General features: G+C 40.8%; 1 protein-coding gene across 1 annotated transcript; it reads right to left on the bottom strand.

Annotated features, from left to right (window-relative positions):
* Positions 1-15,966: 15,966 nt before the first annotated feature.
* HTR1B (5-hydroxytryptamine receptor 1B) lies at positions 15,967-20,370 on the bottom strand. Its single transcript, XM_089681408.1, has 2 exons — positions 17,853-20,370; positions 15,967-16,937 (listed from the first exon to the last, which is right to left on the bottom strand). Exon 1 carries the CDS (start codon positions 19,074-19,076, stop codon positions 17,916-17,918), a length of 1,161 nt encoding a protein of 386 aa, XP_089537534.1. The 5' UTR covers positions 19,077-20,370; the 3' UTR covers positions 15,967-16,937; positions 17,853-17,915.
* Positions 20,371-21,891: the final 1,521 nt, after the last annotated feature.

A 21,891-nucleotide genomic window follows, 5' to 3' on the forward strand; every position in this document is an offset into this window, starting at 1 on the left:
ATATATACACTATATTGCCAAAAGTATTGCGACGCCTGCCTTTAGACTCACATGAACTTTAATGGTATCCTAGTCTTAGTCCGTAGGGTTCAATATTGAGTTGACCCACCCTTTGCAGCTATAATAGCTTCAACTCTTCTGGGAAGGCTGTCCACAAGGTTTAGGAGTGTGTCTAAAGGGAATGTTTGACCATTCTTCCAGAAGCCCATTTGTGAGATAAGGCACTGATGTCGGACGAGAAGGCCTGGCTCACAGTCTCTGCTCTAATTCATCCCAAAGGTGTTCTATTGGGTTGAGGTCAGTCTAGTTCCTCCACCCCAAACTCACTCATCCATCTCTTTATGGACCTTGCTTTGTGCACTGGAGCGCAATCATGTTGCAACAAGCAGGGGCCATCTCCAAACTGTTCCCACTAAGTTGGGAGCATGAAATTGTCCAAAATGGCTTTTTATGCTGATGCCTTAAGAGCTCCCTTCGCTGAAACTAAGGGGCCAAGCCCAACCCCTGAAAAACAACCCCACACCATAATCCCCCTTCCACCAAAGTTTACACTTGGCACAATGCAGTCAGGCAGGTACTGTTCTCCTGGCAACCGCCAAACCCAGACATGTCCATCGAATTGCCAGACAGAGAAGCGTGATTCATCACTCCGGAGAACACGTCTCCACTGCTCTAGAGTCCAGTGGTGGCGTGCTTTACACCACTACAACCGATGCTTTGCATTGCACTTGGTGATGTAAGGCTTGGATGCAGCTGCGCAACCATGGAAACCCATTCCATGAAGCTCTCTATGCACTGTTGTTGTGTTACTCTGAAGGCCACACAAAATTTGGAGGTCTTTAGCTATTGACTGTGCAGACAGCTGTCAACTTCTGTGCACTGTGCGCTGCAGCATGTGCTGACCCCGCTCTGTCATTGGCCTACCACTTTGTAATTGAGTTGCTGTTGTTCCCAGTGGCTTTGTTATAATACCACTAACAGTTGACTGTGGAATATTTAGTAGCAAGGAAATTTCACGGATGGAGTTATTGCACAGGTGGCAACCTATCACGGTACCACGCTTGAATTCACTGAACGTCTGAGAGCGACCCATTCTTTCTCAAATGTTTGTAGAAGCAGTCTGCATGCCTAGGTGCTTGATTTTATACACCTGTGGTTACGGAGGTGATTGGAACACCTGAATCCAATGATTTGGAGAGGTGTCCCAATACCCTATTGTATGTAGATACAGTCAGGTCCATAAATATTGGGACATCGACACAATTCTAACATTTTTGGCTCTATACACCACCACAATGGATTTGAAATGAAACGAACAAGATGTAATTTAACTGCAGACTGTCAGCTTTAATTTGAGGGTATTTACATCCAAATCAGGTGAACGGTGTAGGAATTACAACAGTTTGCATATGTGCCTCCCACTTTTTAAGGGACCAAAAGTAATGGGACAATTGGCTTCTTAGCTGTTCCATGGCCAGGTGTGTGTTATTCCCTCATTATCCCAATTACAATGAGCAGATAAAAGGTCCAGAGTTCATTTCAAGTGTGCTATTTGCATTTGGAATCTGTTGCTGTCAACTCTCAAGATGAGATCCAAAGTGCTGTCACCATCAGTGAAGCAAGCCATCATTAGGCTGAAAAAACAAAACAAACCCATCAGAGAGATAGCAAAAACATTAGGCGTGGCCAAAACAACTGTTTGGAACATTCTTAAAAAGAAGGAACGCACCAGTGAGCTCAGCAACACCAAAAGACCCGGAAGACCACGCAAAACAACTGTGGTGGATGACCGAAGAATTCTTTCCCTGGTGAAGAAAACACCCTTCACAACAGTTGGCCAGATCAGGAACACTCTCCAGGAGGTAGGTGTATGTGTGTCAAAGTCAACAATCAAGAGAAGACTTCACCAGAGTGAATACAGAGGGTTCACCACAAGATGGAAACCATTGGTGAGCCTCAAAAACAGGAAGGCCAGATTAGAGTTTGCTAAAGGACATCTAAAAAAGCCTTCACAGTTCTGGAACAACATCCTATGGACAGATGAGACCAAGATCAACTTGTACCAGAGTGATGGGAAGAGAAGAGTATGGAGAAGGAAAGGAACTTCTCATGATCCTAAGCATACCACCTCATCAGAGAAGCATGGTGGTGGTAGTGTCATGGCATGGGCATGTATGGCTGCCAATGGAACTGGTTCTCTTGTATTTATTGATGATGTGACTGCTAACAAAAGCAGCAGGATGAATTCTGAAGTGTTCCGGGCAATATTATCTGCTCATAGTCAGCCAAATGCTTCAGAACTCATTGGACACCACTTCACAGTGCAGATGGACAATGACCCAAAGCATACTGCAAAGGCAACCAAAGAGTTTTTTAAGGGAAAGAAGTGGAATGTTATGCAATGGCCAAGTCAATCACCTGACCTGAATCCGATTGAGCATGCATTTCACTTGCTGAAGACAAAACTGAAGGGAAAATGCCCCAAGAACAAGCAGGAACTGAAGACAGTTGCAGTAGAGGCCTGGCAGAGCATCACCAGGGATGAAACCCAGCGTCTGGTGATGTCTTTGCGTTCCAGACTTCAGGATGTAATTGACTGCAAAGGATTTGCAACCAAGTATTAAAAAGTGAAAGTTTGATTTATGATTATTATTCTGTCCCATTACTTTTGGTCCCTTAAGAAGTGGGAGGCACATATGCAAAGTGTTGTAATTCCAACACTGTTCACCTGATTTGGATGTAAATACCCTCAAATTAAAGCTGACAGTCTACAGTTAAAGCACATCTTGTTCGTTTCATTTCAAATCCATTGTGGTGGTGTATAGAGCCACAAATGTTAGAATTGTGTCGATGTCCCAATATTTATGGACCTGACTGTATATATATATATATTGTGACAGTGTGGCGATCTGTCACCCTGGATTCTCAACAAGGCAGGTTGAGGGGCTCCAGGGTAAAGGTTTGATATGGAGGAAAGTGGCTTTTCATTTTCCTCCTTTGTTTGTAAGGTCTGTTTTGGGATCTGGAGCCTGGAGATTTCAAAGAGATCTGGGAGGGATGAAATCTCCAATCCTGGGACCAGGTTTTGGGATAGGCCAGGAGACTGATTGCACAGGTGTGTGCAGGCCTTTAGAGAGAGTCAGGACCAGGGTTCTGGGCTCCACCCCGGCAGCTAGGAGTCAGCAGGGCTCCACCCCGGCAGCTAGGAGTCAGGAGGGCTCCAATTGGAAGACAGGAGGTCACTGCCTGGAAGTCAGGTGGGCTTCACCTAGGAGAGGTGGAAGCCAAAAGCAGCAAGGGGCTGCTAGAGTCTAGCTGTGTGCTAGCGGCGTGCAAGAGCCATGTCTTGAAGAAGTCTGCAGGAGACAGACATCAAGTTGAGTATAAGCCAGGAGGCTGAATCGGTGTTTTGTGTGATGGTGGATACCCCTGCGTGGGAACCTCTTATGTTATTGAACTGTCATTTAAATAAAAGTGGGCTAAAAAAGGCCTTGAAAAATAAGCGAGTAGCTGTGTGCATTTAAAAGCTCTACCACGTTGAAGCGAGTTCCCACAATATATATATACAATGTATGCATTTACAGTAATAGAGAAAATGAGTAGTTACTTAAAAGTGAAGTAATATTAATTCAGTTTTAAATGGATGCCAGTGGATTGACTCTCCACTTTAATTTTCACTATTCCCCATTAAAGTTTTCATCTCTTGCTCATATTACTGACTACAATATCATCCAAGAGTACCTTACTTCATTGTTTGTAATGTAATATTAATGGCCATGGCAAGAGCATGGTGTGAGGATTTAATTTGAAGGGATCCTATTTGAATCTCTGAGAGATAAAATAAGCAAGTAGATTAATTACTTTGGTAGCATTATTTCCATGTATTTTATCAGCTTAAAGTAAAACTTCCCTTTCAATGTAAAAAAAAAAACTTTAAAGTGGAATTAAACCCTAGTGGTCTCTTCTGTCATAAATGCTTCTCTTGGCTTGTCAGTGGTAATGTACACTGAGCTGTCATTGCACAGCTCAGTGCACATTTATGACACTGCTCTGTGCTGTGATGATGTGACTCCTGTGTGCAAGGGTGGGAGCGATGACATTGCAGCCCAGCAATTCAAGTGGCTGAACAGAGCAAGCCGGAAGGAAGACTGGGTGAAGATGGAAGAACCTAAGCACTGACAGTACAACACTGGAGGGCTTCGTTTGACAGGTAAGTCTGTCATAATGTGCTAATATGCTGTGCATACTAGCACATTGTGACTAACATCTCCTGGGGGCCAATTTCATGAAAAAAGCAGAGTTTAATTCCACTGTAATTATTATGATAATATATAAAATTGCTAAACAAACTGTTTTGCAATTCAGTATTTTACAAATGAAATGTCTATTTTAATCTGCAGCCATCTGATTTTCTAAAACTGCCAAAAAATTAAAATGTTGTTTCCTTGGAACCATGGCAATGCTGTACATTGTATGTGTACAGAATATCACCAGCCCAATATCACCCAACATCCCAGCACCCTGGTAGTAAGAATATGAATACATGTGTCATTACCCACAGAACAGCAGTAAGTAGAAACTTACATTGATGTTTGCTGAATATCCTTGCAATGTATTTAATTGAGCTAAAGATCATTGTGTCTTTTCAACAAATTCCACAAATATGACTATACATTGAAGAATAAGTTCATTCAAACTTATACTTCATACATGTCTGCAAGCAGAGGCGTAGCTAGGGGGGTCAGGGGGGTACATATGTACCTGGGCGCCAAGGTACAGGGGCGCCAAAATGAGGTCACAAGATCACTGCAGTTGCTGCAGCAGACGTGTCATCTGATACGTCTGCCATCCACAGTGAGTTATGAGAGGAGAGAGCAGCCAGCCGGGAGAGGAGCGGAGAGGAGGGCAGTGAGCCGGGCATGTGCCGGAGGGGATGAGGGGAGAGCCGAGGCGGGTAAGTAGTGTCATGGATGAAGGGGGGTGTCTACAGGGACCATATGAAGCGGGGGGTGTCATGAGGTGGTTGTTCGTCCCCGGGTGCAAAATATCCTAGCTACGCTTCTGTCTGCAAGTCTAGTCACACAAGTCTATTGAGTGGAAGGACTGTGATCCTTACCCCACTTTGACAGCAGTAAATGCACGATCTTTTGAATTTTTCAGTCTTCACTATAAATAAATACAAATGATCACAATCAGGAACATACGTACAGTAGCTTGCATCTTGCCCATCTTTACATTATTCAGCTAATGTTCGCATAAGTAAATGTTAGTAAAATTAATATTCTATATAGTAATATACAGTATATCATATAGAAAGAACACATTAAAAATGGATTCTTTTTTACAAAAGTATGGAAGACTAGATTTGAAATTAGAAGCATACACAGCAAACTATTTTAAAACCTCAGCTATAAAATAAATGAATATGCTTAGTGAGGTTCCGTGGGTTAAACACACTGATCACCATAGTCTGTAATATTTATATAGTCTTGTATGTGCAAGGTCTATGAATTATAAATGTATTTCATAATTGAAAAACATTAATATGTCTTTAATACCTGAATTACAACTGGCATGTTTTTCAATACTTGGGAAAATTATATACTGAATTATTTATTACTAATTGGGTTCAGGTGAGCATAATTTGGATGGCCAAGGGTCACATTTTGTAGGCCTACTGAAGACCACTGAAATAAAAACCCCTACCTATATTATTTGTGTATTGCATTTAGTACATAAAAAATATATTTATATTTTCGAAACAGGTAAAGAACTAGTAAGAACTTAATTTAACTGTGGAGTAGATAATAGCTAGTACACTGTAAATGCAAGCAGAGCCAGCTCCATCCTCACATTGATCATAGTCTTAGAGGGGGGTGCTAAATCTCAGCTGTAAGCATGCAGATCAGTTCAACTACAAGTTAAGTCAGTCTAATGCTGCTTTTAAAGAGTTGATGTCATTGGCCATTGAGTAGAAAGCTCTGAAGCCATGAAACCAGCATTAGCCCAACTCTTTATGAAGTTGGCTTCAGTTACATACATAGGCAGATGGAGGCATGAATATGAATTAGGTTTTTTATGGATTAGGGCTATGTGATCTCAAGACTAGTGATGAGGACAAGGTCCAGTCCAAGCACAAGTTCAGACCAAACTTTGTTCATGTGTTTAGTCAAGTGCTGGACTTTTTACCTGTTCGGTGGGAGATAAACATAATAAAAAATTGTATTTCTACTGCTTTTATATATGACAGGCTCCTATCTGTCAGTGGTTGCTGAGGAAGCTGCAAGTGCCAGGACCCGCCACATCCTTAGCAGCCAGTGACATCACCCAGCCCTATTAATTTGTGAAATGTAAACAAAGGGGCGGGGATAAGGGGACATCACTGACCAAATATGGCCATATGCATTATTTGGGCAATGACCTTGACCAAATATGGCTGTGGCCATATTTGGCTAATAAAGTAACCTGGGATCCACATTTATTTTTAACGGCAGGGCACTGAAGATATCATTTAACACTAGTCAGAGGATTGGATGTGTTTGATCAGTCAGCTGTATTTTCTTTCGGTGGGCATTGGGTTCTGCTTGTGGTGATTGATTTAGATCTGCATTGCACGGTAATGTGATTGAGGATTGTGGGACTTTTTTTTTTTTTTAAATAAAGAAAATAAAAAGTGTGTACGTGTCTATTTACTGTTTACTTTTTTGTGCATGTCTATTTTCCATACATTCACTCACATGGGAGGACAGTGTCTGGGTTCCCTCTTTTTTTAAAGGGGGCTTACAGATTCTAATAAAACATGGAAAAATGGTGCTTTATTAGGGGGGTCCCCCCATGTTGAGTGCATATAGCCTGGTATGGTCCATAGGAGGCACAGGCTTGTCCCCGCCCCCTTTCCTTGCCTGCTAGGTTGCATTATTATTATTATAATTATTATACAAGATTTATATATCACCAACAGTTTGTGCAGCACTTTGCAACATTAGTGCAGACAGTACAGTTACAATACAAGAGGAGTCAGAGGGCTTTGCTCATTAGAGCTTACAATATAAGACGGAGGGTCAAGTGATACAAAAGGTATTAGCTGTGGGGGATGAGTTGATGGAGAAACATAAAATGCAATGTATTAGTTAGAAGCAGGATAGGCTTCTTTATTGAGAAGGGTTTTCAATACAGGAGGAAACAGAGGTACAAAATCAGAGGAATCAGAGAGAGTGGTACAAACGGTGATAACTGTGGGGGGTGAGCAGATGGAAAAAGTGGAAATATATTTGTCAGGTGGTGACAGGATAGGCTTCTCTGAAAAGAAGGGTTTTCATCTAAAAGTGGACAGAGTAGGAGATAGCCGGATAGATTGGGGTAGGTTCCATAGGATGGGAGAAGCTCAGGAAAAGACTTAGAGCAAACATGAGAGGAGGTAACAAGGGAGCTAGATAGCAGGAGATCTTGGGAGGAACGGAGAGAATGATTTAGCTGGTATTTTGAGACTATGTTAGTGAGGTAGTTGTGGATGGCTTTTTAAGTTATTGTTAGTACTTTGAATTTAATTTGTTGGGTGAGTGGCAGCCAATAAAGAGATTAGCAGAGAGGGATAGCAGACACTGAATGGGTGGTAAGATAGATAATTCTGGCAGCAGCATTTATGATGGACTGAAGAGGGATAGCCTATGCAAAGGTAATCCGATGAGGAGGGAGTTGCAGTAGTCGAGGCAAGAAATGACCAGAGAGTGAATTAGAAGCTTTGTGGTGTCATTGGTTAGGTAGGGGCATATTTTGGAGATGTTGCAGAGGTAGAGGTGGCAAGCTATGGACAATGATTGGATGTGGAGTCTAAAAGAGAGTTCAGAGTCTAGGATTACACCTCACACCTTGGCATGGGGGCAACGGGTCGGTGGTTGTGCCATTGATATGTTGGTCAGTAAATTAGTAATGTATGAGGAGACTGATGTTGTGAGTTGAGGGGTAGAGATATAGATTTGGGTTTCGTCAGAATTGAAATGACATAGAAAGCCATGGGAGGCTATCACCTGACCCAGGGAGGAGGTGTAGATCCAGAATAAGAGAGGTCCAAGAACAGAATCTTGGGGAACCCCAACAGAGAAAGCAAGAAGAAAGGAAGAAGTAGAATTGTAAGTAATACTGAAAGTGCAGTGGGATAGGTAGGATGAGAACCAGTGAAGAGTACAGTCATGGAGACCAAAGAAGTAAAGAGTTTTGAGAAGGAGAGGGGGTCAACTGTATCAAAAGCAGCAAAAAAGGTCCAGAAGTAGGAGTACAGAATAGTGTCCATTGGTTTTATCTGGCTTGGATAAGGATCTAGTATGAATTTTTTGGGGGACCTCACATTTTTTCTTGTTTCTTTGTGTGCAGCCCCCCTTAAAAGTCATACCAGACCAAAAGAGACTGGTATTTGGGGGGACACAACTTTTTTCACCATTTTGCATGGGGTCCCCCGTGACATATATACCAGAATCTTCTCAAGAATAAGGGTCTGGTATGTATTTGAAGGGAGAACCCGTGCCAAGTTTTGTGTGTGTGTAGGTTCCTTATTAACATCTATACCAGAGCTTCATCTAGGGAAAATGTCTGGTATTGATGGAGGTAATCCTCAGCTATTTGTCTACAAACAAAAGTAAAACAGCATTTGCTGGCAATTTAAACAGTAATCTTTTTTTTTTTTAAATCAGTTTTGCTAAAGTAGCTTGCATGTATTGTACAGATGTACAACTTCACAGGCTTGTTAAGGGAATCCACCATCATGATATTTAAAGGAATTTTGCATTTTTAATGCTGATCTTAAATTATTATTAAAATTGTTGCTCCCCACCAAACAGAAATTTAAAAAAAGAAATAGTTTTGCTTTGATAATTGTCCCCCAGGGCAGTGCCTAGCGTTCCATGCCGTTTGTTTTACAGTCTTTTGCGTATTACTGTTTTATCAGCTCCCATTGACTTTGTTGGGGTTCAGATTCCACACCTGAGCATTAGTCATATTCTGCAAGCCTACCTTAAACTGAACCCAGACACATTCAACTCACCCAACTCAAGACCTGACTAATTCTGTTTTGAGATGAATTGGTTGCTTAGGAGGTTAGTCCAAACAAAAACAAGGAGTTCAAACAAATTGTCCTATAAGCCAGTCTAAGACAGCCTGCAGTTAGCCAAGTGTATACATCCCACAATCCTCATTAATTTATAGTACTTACCTGCACTCAGGTTATGCAAACTAAAGTATTTACATACTGTATTATGAGCAAACATGAATTCACTTTTGAACAAAGATTCATAAATCCCTGTAGCTATGGGCATTTTGACGACATTCATTATAAAAGTTCAGCACTGAATTCTTTACTATTTTCCTATTACTTTCTATTACTGCAGAATCTCCTGGCAGCCTTCCAGTTGTAATGTGAAAGATAGGTGTTTCTAAGCTGTTAGATACATGCTAAAACTAACTTTAAAGCTGGCCTTTTTTCCCAGAGAATAGGTTCAGGTACTCCTCCCAAGTCACCCCTTGTCTCCATCCTCTACCCATCTCTGAGCACTGTCCATTGGTTCCACCCTCTACCCATCTCCCAGTACCATGCCTTTTAGAGAATACAGAACCAAGTATTATTTTGTGGTGCTAATGAAGTTGTATGGAATGTGTTAATGATAACAAGATAAACAGTAAAAAGATCCCCTGCACCCAGCAACAATAGACCCCTACCAGCAACAACAGATCTCCCAGCAGACAACATCAATATTACCTCCAGCAGCCAGCAACAGTAGACCCCACCCTCAACATTAATTCCTTCCCAGCAACAATAGCCCTTCCCAGAAATAACAGACCCCCCTCCCACAACAATAGATCACCCCCATCAACAATAGGTCACCCAGCAGCCAGCAACAAATGAGTTGTTAAAGTTCTGGATCCTGTCAGACTGTCTTGCAGGATCCAGGGTACTCTGCAGAGTAGCAGTTGGTGCCCTGTACTGAAAAAGCACTGTTCGAACAGGCATCATCACAGATACAGTCAGGTCCATACATATTGGGACATCAACACAATTCTAACATTTTTGGCTCTATACACCACCACAATAGATTTGAAATGAAACGAACAAGATGTGCTTTAACTGCAGACTGTCAGCTTTAATTTGAGGGTATTTACATCCAAATCAGGTGAACGGTGTAGGAATTACAACAGTTCACATATGTGCCTCCCACTTGTTAAGGGACCAAAATTAATGGGACAATTGGCTTCTCAGCTGTTCCATGGACAGGTGTGTGTTATTCCCTCATTATCCCAATTACAATGAGCAGATAAAAGGTCCAGAGTTCATTTCAAGTGTGCTATTTGCATTTGGAATCTGTTGCTGTCAACTCTCAAGATGAGATCCAAAGAGCTGTCACTATCAGTGAAGCAAGCCATCATTAGGCTGAAAAAACAAAACAAACCCATCAGAGAGATAGCAAAAACATTAGGCATGGCCAAAACAACTGTTTGGAACATTCTTAAAAAGAAGGAACGCACCAGTGAGCTCAGCAACACCAAAAGACCCGGAAGATCACAGAAAACAACTGTAGTGGATGACCGAAGAATTCTTTCCCTGGTGAAGAAAATACCCTTCACAACAGTTGGCCAGATCAAGAACACTCTCCAGGAGGTAGGTGTATGTGTGTCAAAGTCAGCAATCAAGAGGACTTCACCAGAGTGAATACAGAGGGTTCACAACAAGATGTAAACCATTGGTGAGCCTCAAAAACAGGAAGGCCAGATTAAAGTTTGCCAAACGACATCTAAAAAAGCCTTCACAGTTCTGGAACAACATCCTATGGACAGATGAGACCAGGATCAACTTGTACCAGAGTGATGGGAAGAGAAGAGTATGGAGAAGGAAAGGAACTGCTCATGATCCTAAGCATACCACCTCAGCAGTGAAGTATGGTGGTGGTAATGTCATGGCGAGGGCATGTATTGCTGCCAATGGAACTGGTTCTCTTGTATTTATTGATGATGTGACTACTGACAAAAGCAGCAGGATGAATTCTGAAGTGTTTCGGGCAATATTATCTGTTCATATTCAGCCAAATGCTTCAGAACTCATTGGACGCCGCTTCACAGTGCAGATGGACAATGACCCAAAGCATACTGCAAAAGCAACCAAAGAGTTTTTTAAGGGAAAGAAGTGGAATGTTATGCAATGGCCAAGTCAATCACCTGACCTGAATCCGATTGAGCATGCATTTCACTTGCTGAAGACAAAACTGAAGGGAAAATGCCCCAAGAACAAGCAGGAACTGAAGACAGTTGCAGTAGAGGCCTGGCAGAGCATCACCAAGGAAGAAACCCAGCGTCTGGTGATGTCTATGCGTTCCACACTTCAGGCTGTAATTGACTGCAAAGTATTTGCAACCAAGTATTAAAAAGTGAAATTTTGATTTATGATTATTATTTTGTCCCATTACTTTTGGTCCCTTAACAAGTGGGAGGCACATATGCAAACCGTTGTAATCCCTACACCGTTCACCTGATTTAGATGTAAATACCCTCAAATTAAAGCTGACTGTCTGCAGTTAAAGCACATCTTGTTCATTTCATTTCAAATCCATTGTGGTGGTGTATAGACCCAAAAATGTTCGAATTGTGTCGATGTCCCAATATTTATGGACCTGACTGTACATTGGAATTCCCTGTCCCCCGTTTCTTCTACCTTCACATGAGTGTGGAGAGAAAAAAAGGAGTTTTATTTCTCACTAGGTGTTTGTCTGACAGTAGGGCTGAAAATAAATACAGGATATAGGAAGGAACAGGAGATTACAAACTTCTACACACAATGCCTACCCTGCAGTGTAATGCACCCCCTCCCTTGCCTCCTAAAAAGCCTTCATGAAGTGGAGTTCCCCCAAGACCCTGCAGTACATTGCCCCCTACTGCACTACAGGTATGAGGCACTACACTGCAAAGGGCTGAGTTTGATAAATCTCTGCTACATACAGTGCCCCTGGCAATGTACTGTAGTGCTCCCCAATCCACAGCAGTGCTCCTAATCTACCTTTAGTGATCCCTCAGCCAGTCTGAGTGTTAGAACTCCAGAGTCCATATTAGAATTCCACGTTCTACCTCACATTGACCCAGGCATTCTTCTTTCTGCTTACCACCACTTTAAAGGAATTTTACTTCCAGTGACCACCAATACCAGGGTGTTCTTCCTTCAACTGGCCACCAACAATAGTGCGTTGTTTCTATTACTGACCTCTAGCACAAGGATGTTCTCTTTCTCACTGACCATTAGGCATAATTCCTTTTAATCACCACCGCTGGGACATTTTTACCTCCCACAGACACTTCAACGGTCTTCCTTTTTCTGACTACCACCATCAGGGGCTTCTGCCAGTCAATATGGTACTGAGTGTGTCACTGTGGACATGCTTCTGGTTTTCTTGGTGTGAGTCTAATTGTTTCTCTGTGGATATTTTTGAGCTTGAGTCAGTTTGGTACTGATTGTGTGGTATAGTTCTCTTATTGTCTATTCAGGTATAGTACTGGTTGTGATTAAATTCTTTTTTTTGTTCAACTTCTGTGAGTATGATAATAATTTTGCTATTGTTATAATATTGTAAGTCTTCACAAATGTGTTTTTCTGAACATGCTGTGTGTGCTGGGGGAAGGGGGTCAACGTAATGACCTACAGGAGAAAAGGGTAAAAATATGGCCTGCTTGTAAAGTTTTTTTCTGGATTATTTCAATTAGGAACTAGCACAAATAGAGCTTCATAGACATTTTTTCAAACTACACAATGATGAAACTGGCACTCACATCTTTGAAGTCAGTGGTAACTAATAAATCATGACATCATTATATCTACTAACCGTAGCACAAGACCGCCCTTGCTTTTCATCCTTGGGGAAAGTCCTGCGTGAGCTGTATGGTTTACATTGAGCTGTGACTCTACATGTGACAGAGCCGATTAATCCAGCACTTGTGACGTATCCATAATATGTGGTCCCCAAGCAGTGATGCCGCTAACCATGCCTCCTGTCTGTACACAATCCCAGTGGTGGTGGAGGCAGTTGTGTCTGCTGGTCCAGCTCTTTGTCAACCCCAGTTCCCACCCCCAGCTTACAACATCAGTGTAGTGCATGCTGAGCTACTAGTGGGATTGGACATGTATGCAGATGTAAAAGTGGTGGCATGGAGACTCAGCTAGGTCCTGTGACTGAGTCAGCCACTCTTTTTTACCTACAGCCTGGGAGAAATCATAAATGTGAGGGTTTTTTTTTATATTCTTCAATGCAAACCAATGTGTGTGTGTGTGTGTGTGTGGGGGGGGGGGGGGGGGGGGGTAGCGGGTTAACAGCTCTGACCACCAATGCAGGAAAAATATGGGTTAATTAACATTGTCACAGACCACCAATATAGGGGGAAAGAGATAACTAACACTGCCACTGACCATCAAAGTAGGGGGAAAGGCGGTAATGAACACTGCAACTGACCACCAGTTCGAGGATGGGAAATAACACTGCCACTGACCATCAACACAGGAAGAGGATTAAGGAGGACAAATAAAGGCATTGCCACCGATTACCAATAAAAGAGGTCTAAGTAGCATAACACTACCCACTGATGTGAGTGTTATCATGAGTGTGGATACTGGGGGTTACTATTGCAGCACGTGACACATACTGGGAGTTATCATTGTGACCACTTACACCAATGCAGGGCTTGTTACAGCAGTCACTGGCACAAATTTTCGGGGTTATTATTTCGCAATCACTATTACAAATGCTGGGGGTTATTATTGCAGTCACTGACACCAGTGCTGGAGGTTATTCTTGTGTCTACTGACTGCAATCCTGGGGTTTATTATTGAGGTCAGTGACACCAATGCTATAGGTTATTAATTCAGTCACCAGTTCAGCAGCATAGTAAGCCATGGCCAACATGCAGCATGAGGTAAACCAACTAGTTTTTGATGCAGGACGCTACATTTTCTTTTTCTCAAGGGACAGGGCCCAACTTATGAACTTACACACAGTCCCACTGTATTCACTGTATTCAGCACTATCCTAAGGAGTGAGGGAAAGGGAAGTACATTTTTGTGGGAGGCGATGTGGTGGCGATAAAGCAAACCGGATCCACATCTGCTCCTTTCAACCTACTTTGAATTACTTCTAAAAATGTGTATTAATGGCACCATGCAGATTACTGTAATTATTTTAATTGATTTAAAGTGACTGGTCTGTGAAAAAGGGAAGGGTAGAAATGTAATAATTAAAGCCTTATGTGACCTGCTGGGGGAAATCTACGAAAAACTGGAGCAGATAGAACCTGAAGCAAGTATGCACAGTTACTAATCAGATTCTAACCACAGCTTGTTCAGTTAAAGTGATACTAAACCCAGGACCCTGCATTCAGTATACCTGGTCTCCCACAGTACACAGAACATGGAAATGCAATTATTTTAGTCAATACAAACTGCTCAATACCTTTTCTCATCAGCAGTTAGAGCAGTCTTGTGACTTCAGCAGAGCACTTGATAAAGCTTGTAGGAGGAGTTTTCTTTCTGCACTAGGGGGATGTGAAACCTCTGACCCTCTGTGTGGACAGGGCTGATTGGCCCTGTGCTGATCACATGCACTCTCCAAAGAAACAAAATAACCTCTCTAGCAATACACACCAAACTGAAAATGTGCAGAATGGCTATGGATTCAGTCTGTATCAGGTGGTCATTTCAACAAAAGGAGGGGCAGAGAAAAATGGATAAAACAGTCTTTTTACACAATGAAGAGGATTAACCCCTTGGGTTCCATGGTGAGTATAACAAACATGCTTTACTGCATATACAGATTGATTTTACTGCTGTGGGTTTAGTAACACTGTAAGCATTGTAAAAGAAATCTAGAAGCTGGTTGGCTGCATTGCGCAGCTGCTTTAGATTCTGTCTACTCCAGTATTAGTAAATTCCCCTCAATGTTCCTGAACAATCACACTTTATATCAGGATATTTTTCACTATTAAGCTGATCATACACTATACAATCTGATTTGATCACCTCTTTTGGATCTATCAACTATGTAACGTAACAGCCTGCTCATTGGATACAAACTGATTGTTTCTGTTTGTCCTTATAATACATATATTGGTAAATTTAAAGGCAATCATACAAAGACATTCCAAACAGACAATGGGGTTGATTTACTAAAACTTGAGCGTGCAAAATCTGGTGCAGCTGTGCATGGAAGCCAATCAACTTCCAGGTTTTTTTTTTTTTTAAAGCTTAAGTGAACAAGCTGAACTTAGAAGCTGATTGGCTACCATGCTCAGCTGCACCAGATTTTGCACTCTCCAGTTTTAGTAAATCAACCCCAATGTATTACCACCCTTACGCAGTCATGTTTGCAAAATACGACTAATACCACTACTATAACACAAACATTGTTAAACCCCTATAAACATATTTACTAAAACAAATAGCAATGTACCCAGTAAACCATCCAAACCAATCAGCAGTCATATTTTACTGTCCTGACAGTTCTACACAGAAAAAGGGTAACGTCTAATTGGTTACCAAAGGCTACTACATTTCCAAACCATCAGTGTTCTTTGTACTACTCTAATAAATGAACCATTTTTTTTCTATCAATACTCAGTATTTCATTAAATAAGTTTGCCCTATTGCGGACCAAAAGAGAAGAAAGTTCCACTAAAAATTGGAAAAATATTTATGTATTTTATTTTTAGATTTAGTTATCATGTAATTTGCGTTTGCTCATTCTACACATTCATCATATTAGAAGTAACAAAGATGTACTGTGTGTGGGCAACTAACACAGCCAAATCACAATTCGCCCTAATCAATGTCTTTCAATGTTATGGCTTCTTTTAATTAAACCTTACTCACAGTGTGCATGGTTTCAAGCAAATGAACACCGGTTAATAAACTGCAATGACAATATTTAGATATGATAATAAAATAAACTGATCTGATTTATTCAGTCATTTATTTTGCACGTGAGTGACTTTTTTGGAAATATAAACTCATTTGAACTTTTTGACAGTGTACAGCAAAATACATTTTAGGTAGATTTATTTCTTAAACACGCAAAAAACATACATTCTCTGTGCTTAATGCAGTAGGGGTGTGCATCAACCATAATTATAAGTACTGTCTATAGTTTCATACCTAAATGTTAAAATGTATGTCAAACCCTGTTTTAAGAGAGAGAGAATGACTTTCCTGATAGTGCTGCAATATCTCCTCACTGCAATAAAAGGCAAGTGCCATTAATTTAAAGGGCACGTCAGTCTATTACACATCCATCATACAGGTGATACATTAACACATACATCATTTAGCTGGAATGATTTGGGATAATTTATGAGTGTGGTATTATATTGATTGGAACTGGTGTAGTTTTTGCACACTCCTGCACACCACATTTACCAAGAAAGCTTGCGATGAATGAGCCACTTGCACATGGTGACACATCTTTAAAACATTTCTTTTAAATCATATTAACCTTTTTTTTCTCTACAGAAATAAATTACAAGCATACACATAGACACATTAATACTAGTAACATAAAACATAGCAACTGTGCACACCCCTACAGTGTGCATGGGAAGAATTCCACAGACTCTTTAAAATGCCAAAAAGGCAATGATGTGAAAGGAAAGGGGGAAAAAAAAGAAATAAAAAAAAAAATGGAAACAGAAGTCTAAGTTAATTTTCCAATCCAGGTGTCAATTGTAAGCATTGTTCTGAAGATGAACTCTTTGCATTTGACATGGGTGAATATTTAAGCAGCATCATTGCTAGAGTCATAGCAGTGAAATGCAGAGCTGAACAGTAGGATAGCAGTATGTATTGACGTTTGTGCTCAGCAGCATTCATGAGTCTGACAACTCAGGATAGGGAGTTTCAGGCAGTGATTCTTTACAATATCGACTGGGTTCTGCAGACAAAAGGAAAACATTCATAGAATTATTGATAGAGTGTCATAATGGGCTATATAGAATAAAAACCAACTACGATTTATTGGGAATTCATTGCTAAGTGTGTTCATACACTGTGCGATTTGATGTGCTGAATACTGGGTCAGTATGGCCACTTGCTAAGTGGCTTCAGCAGCCAAAATAATATAAGTAAAATGATCTCATTTGAACCATGATAGCACACCAAGGGCAGTATGAATGCAATATGCTGCCACAGAAGGCACCAAGCCATTGTGACCCTGTGGAACCTTGCTGCAATACTTTATAGACCTCGTGCTACGTAGATGCTGTATTAAGGTATATGGTGTTACATCAGACACTGTGGGATGCTCATACACAATGAAGAGTTGATGAAATGGATCACCAAGGATTTGATCAAAATGTAATACCTGGTCATTAACAATAATAACATTCCTGATTATATTAGATGTTCCCTTCCTGTAGGAAAGGTTTTTAATGCTTCTGACTTTTGCTGGACACCGTATTATTTTTTCTATTCTAAGAGATGCCTAATGATTTAACCACCCTCTAATTCCAATATATCCACGTCAGTTTGTCTATTGAACCTCAATTAGATGCTTCATCAGCAAACTCAGTTAACTCAGGTTGAACTCCAATAACTGGAAAACAAATCTGCTGATCGATCCAATGAACACAGTAGACACCAGTACATCTCAGAAAGAATTTTCCAAAAGCTGACATAGAAAAAATACAAAGTGAAGGTTGTAGGCAATGAGCGATCCACCCACCACAGATCAGTCATACACATATACAGGGGACACTGAGGTGCTACTCTTGACTCTTGGCCATCTCATTCTACTTGACCTCACCTACTAATCCTCTATTATCTGCAGCCAGAAGGAAGGGTAACTTACCTGTGACATCAGACCCAAAACAAGTGCATTCATGTAGAATTGAGAAGCAGAAGATGGCTAGATTCATGAAGAGCAGCTACAGCGATGTATCAGTTTGTGAAAAGCTTGCTTGAAGTCCTCGTTTGACATTGTATAGATAATGGGGTTTATTAAAGAGTTGAGATATCCAAGCCAATTGAAAAAGTCAAATATAGCAGGATGAAACCAGCAAGCTTCTTTGCAGATGGGCATAACCAGTGAGATGATGAAAAATGGTAACCAACACACGATGTAAGCTCCAAGTATAATTCCCAAGGTCTTGGTAGCCTTCTTCTCCCTGGCAGCCATGATCTTCTTCTTCTCCAGTAGAGCATCTGACACTTTAACTTTGACTTGATTCAGGTATACAGGAGAACCTGTGTCACTTGACAGTTCTGCAGCCCTTGAGTTGGTGGAGGACACAGAAGAAGATCCGGGAGAGTCAGTAATTAGATGAGCCCTTGTCAATCTTTTGCCTGTGCTCTTTGGAGATTGTTTCAGAATTCTAGACCTGGCTTCTACATAAATTCTCCCATAGAGGGCTATTAGAAGTAATGTAGGGACATAAAATGCTCCAACTGTAGAGTACACCGTATATAAAACGTGATCTGTATTCACAGAACACATGGTGAGCTCTTCCACTTTTGATTGACGCCAAAAAAGTGGGGGCATAGAGATCGATATGGAGAATACCCACACTAGAGCTATCATAATGACTGCCCTTCTAGGAGTCCTTTTCTTGGTGTATTCAACTGCATCAGTGATCGCCCAGTATCTATCCAAGGCTATAACACATAAATGGAGAATGGATGCAGTGCAACAAGTGATATCAGATGATAACCACATATCACATATAACCTGCCCCAAAGTCCACTTGCCAATGACAGTATACAAGGTGCTGATTGGCAATACAAGAATAGACACTAAAAGGTCAGTGAATGCCAATGAAGCTATGAGATAGTTGGCAGGGGTGTGCAATTTTCTGGTCTGATAGACTGTTGCAATTACAAATGCATTGGACAACAAAGTGGCAAGAGTGATGAGAGCCAAGATGATGGTGAGGACAACGCTCCAGAAGGACAGCTCAAACTCCTGTCCATGGCTGTCCAGATTTGCAATACAACTTGTGCCATCGTAGGAGTAATTGCTTTGAGAGACATTCAGTTCGTCAGCAGCCGGCTGGCATTGGCTTTGTGGCTCCATCATGGAGTTTTCAGCATTCAGGTAGCTTAAAGCATCTATGAGACCTCCAGGGATGGAAGAGAACTACCTCAAAGCTACAAGGACTAGGACACTTGGATGCACCTTCATATTGGTTTGAAATCCCTGATGACAGTCCTTCAGACCTGGATGGTGTGACCAAAAAAATAGGTGTTGTGCTCTTTACACTCTACTTGCAGATGGCTCATAGATCCAAAAACTTTAACAAATCAATGCAAAAACAGAATTTCAAATCCCCAAACGCTGAATAAAGCGTCACAAAGCTTTTTTTTTTTTTTTTAAACAAGGATCAGTCTGCACTAATAAAGCAAATCCGATAATCCATCAGTGACTTTAAGCATCCATATTACCGTTAATTACAAACATCTATAGAAATCTAGTTCACTTGTCATCTAGCTGATTTAGATTAAATGTAACCATTCAATGCCTTTTGTATCATTAGCCCTCAAATCGCTGTATCAATAAAAAAAATGGCATTATTGCTCTTTAGAATGTAATATTGATGGAAACATCAATAATCACCTCATCTGTGCTGGTACTTGTCATTGTCAGGCACAGAGGACATCCATTGTTACATTCACAAATGATGCTGTCGTCCTTAGCAAGGTTGGCTTCTCCCCAAAAAAAGAAAAGAAAGAAAAAAAAAAAAAGTCTTGTCAGTCTGATCTCCTGGTTCATTCAAGCTGTCCTGCAGGGATTACTCCAAGACTTGATGGCTAGAGCCTTTAGAATATGCATGGAAGTTCTTGATGCTGGTGCTGTCCGAGCAGAGAAAACTTAAGTGGAAGTCAGGATTTCTTGCAGACTTTGAAAATAGTAGATGGCTCATTGCCCTGGGTGACAGCAATGCATGTGCTTGTAGAGGGAGCCTCAACTTCTAGGGAGCTCCAGGGATCCGACTTCTCTCCGCTGAGCTGTGCAGCCAAGTGACCAGGGCAGTTGGTGGGAGCTGGAGTGGTGCTGAAAGCTGCCGTTCATTTCTCCCCTGTCTTGTGTGTGCTCTTTTATTCTCAAGCAGCAGCACTAGTACTTCTCCTGGTGCTGCAGCTGACATAGAGGCTGATGTAGGAGTGGAGGAGGAGAGGTGTGGGGGGGGGGGGGGGGGGGGTGTAGGGAAACGAACAGAAGCTTTTAACACTGCATCTAAGGACTGAACAGTGGGGGGAGGCAGCTGGCTGTTTTCTAGGTACTATCTTCCCTCTCCATCCTTGCTTAGTAGAAATGTGACTATGTGTGAGATGTGTGGAGTGTATGCAGCATCACTGTCTACTCATCCTGCAGTCACCACTGTAGAGTTGGGGAGGCAGGACAATCACATCTGCTAGCTTCATTGTATAGCACAAGTGCTGCTTCCTAAACCCACCTCTCTGTACATATACTTGCTTTGTTGTTGTTTTTTTTCCTGTTTAAAAAATATGTATCTTTAAAAAAAGAATAGCAGGTGTGTTCATAGCAGATATTTGCAATATTTTTTTTAATCCAAACAACTTTTATTGTCAAGAAATGTGACTGTGTGTGAATGTACAATATATATGTGTAAAGTGCTGTGTAAACTGATGGCGCTATATAAGTACCTGAAATAAAATAAAAAATAAATAAATGTGTGAGATGTGTGGAGTGTATGCAGCATCACTGTCTACTCATCCTGCAGTCACCACTGTAGAGTTGGGGAGTCAGGACACTCACATCTGCTAGCTTCATTGTATAGGACATGTGCTGCTTCCTAAACCCACCTCTCTGTACATTTACTTACTTTGTTGTTGTTGTTTTTTTTCCAGTTTAAAAAATATGTATCTTTAAAAAAAGAAAAGCAGGTGTGTTCATAGCAGATATTCGCAATATTTTTTTTTAATCCAAACAACTTTTATTGTCAAGAAATGTGACTATGTGTGAATGTACAATATATATGTGTAAATTGCTGTGTAAACTGATGGTGCTATATAAGTACCTGAAATAAAATAAAAAATAAATAAATGTGTGAGATGTGCGGAGTGTATGCAGCATCACTGTCTACTCACCCTGCAATCACCACTGTAGAGTTGGGGAGGCAGGACACTCACATCTGCTAGTTTCATACTATAGGACATGTGCTGCTTCCTAAACCCACTTCTCTATACATTTACTTGCTTTGTTGTTGTTGTTTTTTCCTGTTTAAAAAATATATGAATCTTTAAAAAAAGAAAAGCAGGCGTGTTCATAGCAGGTGTTTGCAATATTTGTTTTTAATCCAAACATTTATTGTCAAGAACTGTGACTATATGTGAATGTACAATATATATGTGTAAAGTGCTGCGTAAATTGATGGTGCTATATAAGTACCTGAAATAAAATAATAAATAAATGTGTGAGATGTGTGGAGTGTATGCAGCATCACTGTCTACTCATCCTGCAATCACCACTGTAGAGTTGGGGAGGCAGGACACTCACATCTGCTAGCTTCATTGTATAGGACGTGCTGCTTCCTAAACCCACTTCGTTATACATTTACTCTTTGTTGTTTTTTTTTCTGTTTAAAAAATATGTTTTTTTAAAAAAAAGAAAAGCAGGTGTGTTCATATCAGATATTTGCAATATTTTTTTTAATCCAAACAACTTTTATTGTCAAGATAATTATGAACATGAAACAGTACTTACAGAATCCACAATGACATTACTGCAACAGCAGGATTACACATAAATAGAACAATGTGGAGACGCAGATCCCGTAATAAACAGAATAACAGAAATGGTAAACAAAACAGAGACCACAAGGATTCAAAACTTTCTTGACAATATCGTGCTTTTCCTTTTTACGTCTTAT

This window comes from Staurois parvus, unplaced genomic scaffold (assembly GCF_062004578.1).
Source record: "Staurois parvus isolate SC_StPar_1 unplaced genomic scaffold, SC_StPar_1.0 ptg000264l, whole genome shotgun sequence".
Taxonomy (NCBI): Eukaryota; Metazoa; Chordata; class Amphibia; order Anura; family Ranidae; genus Staurois; species Staurois parvus.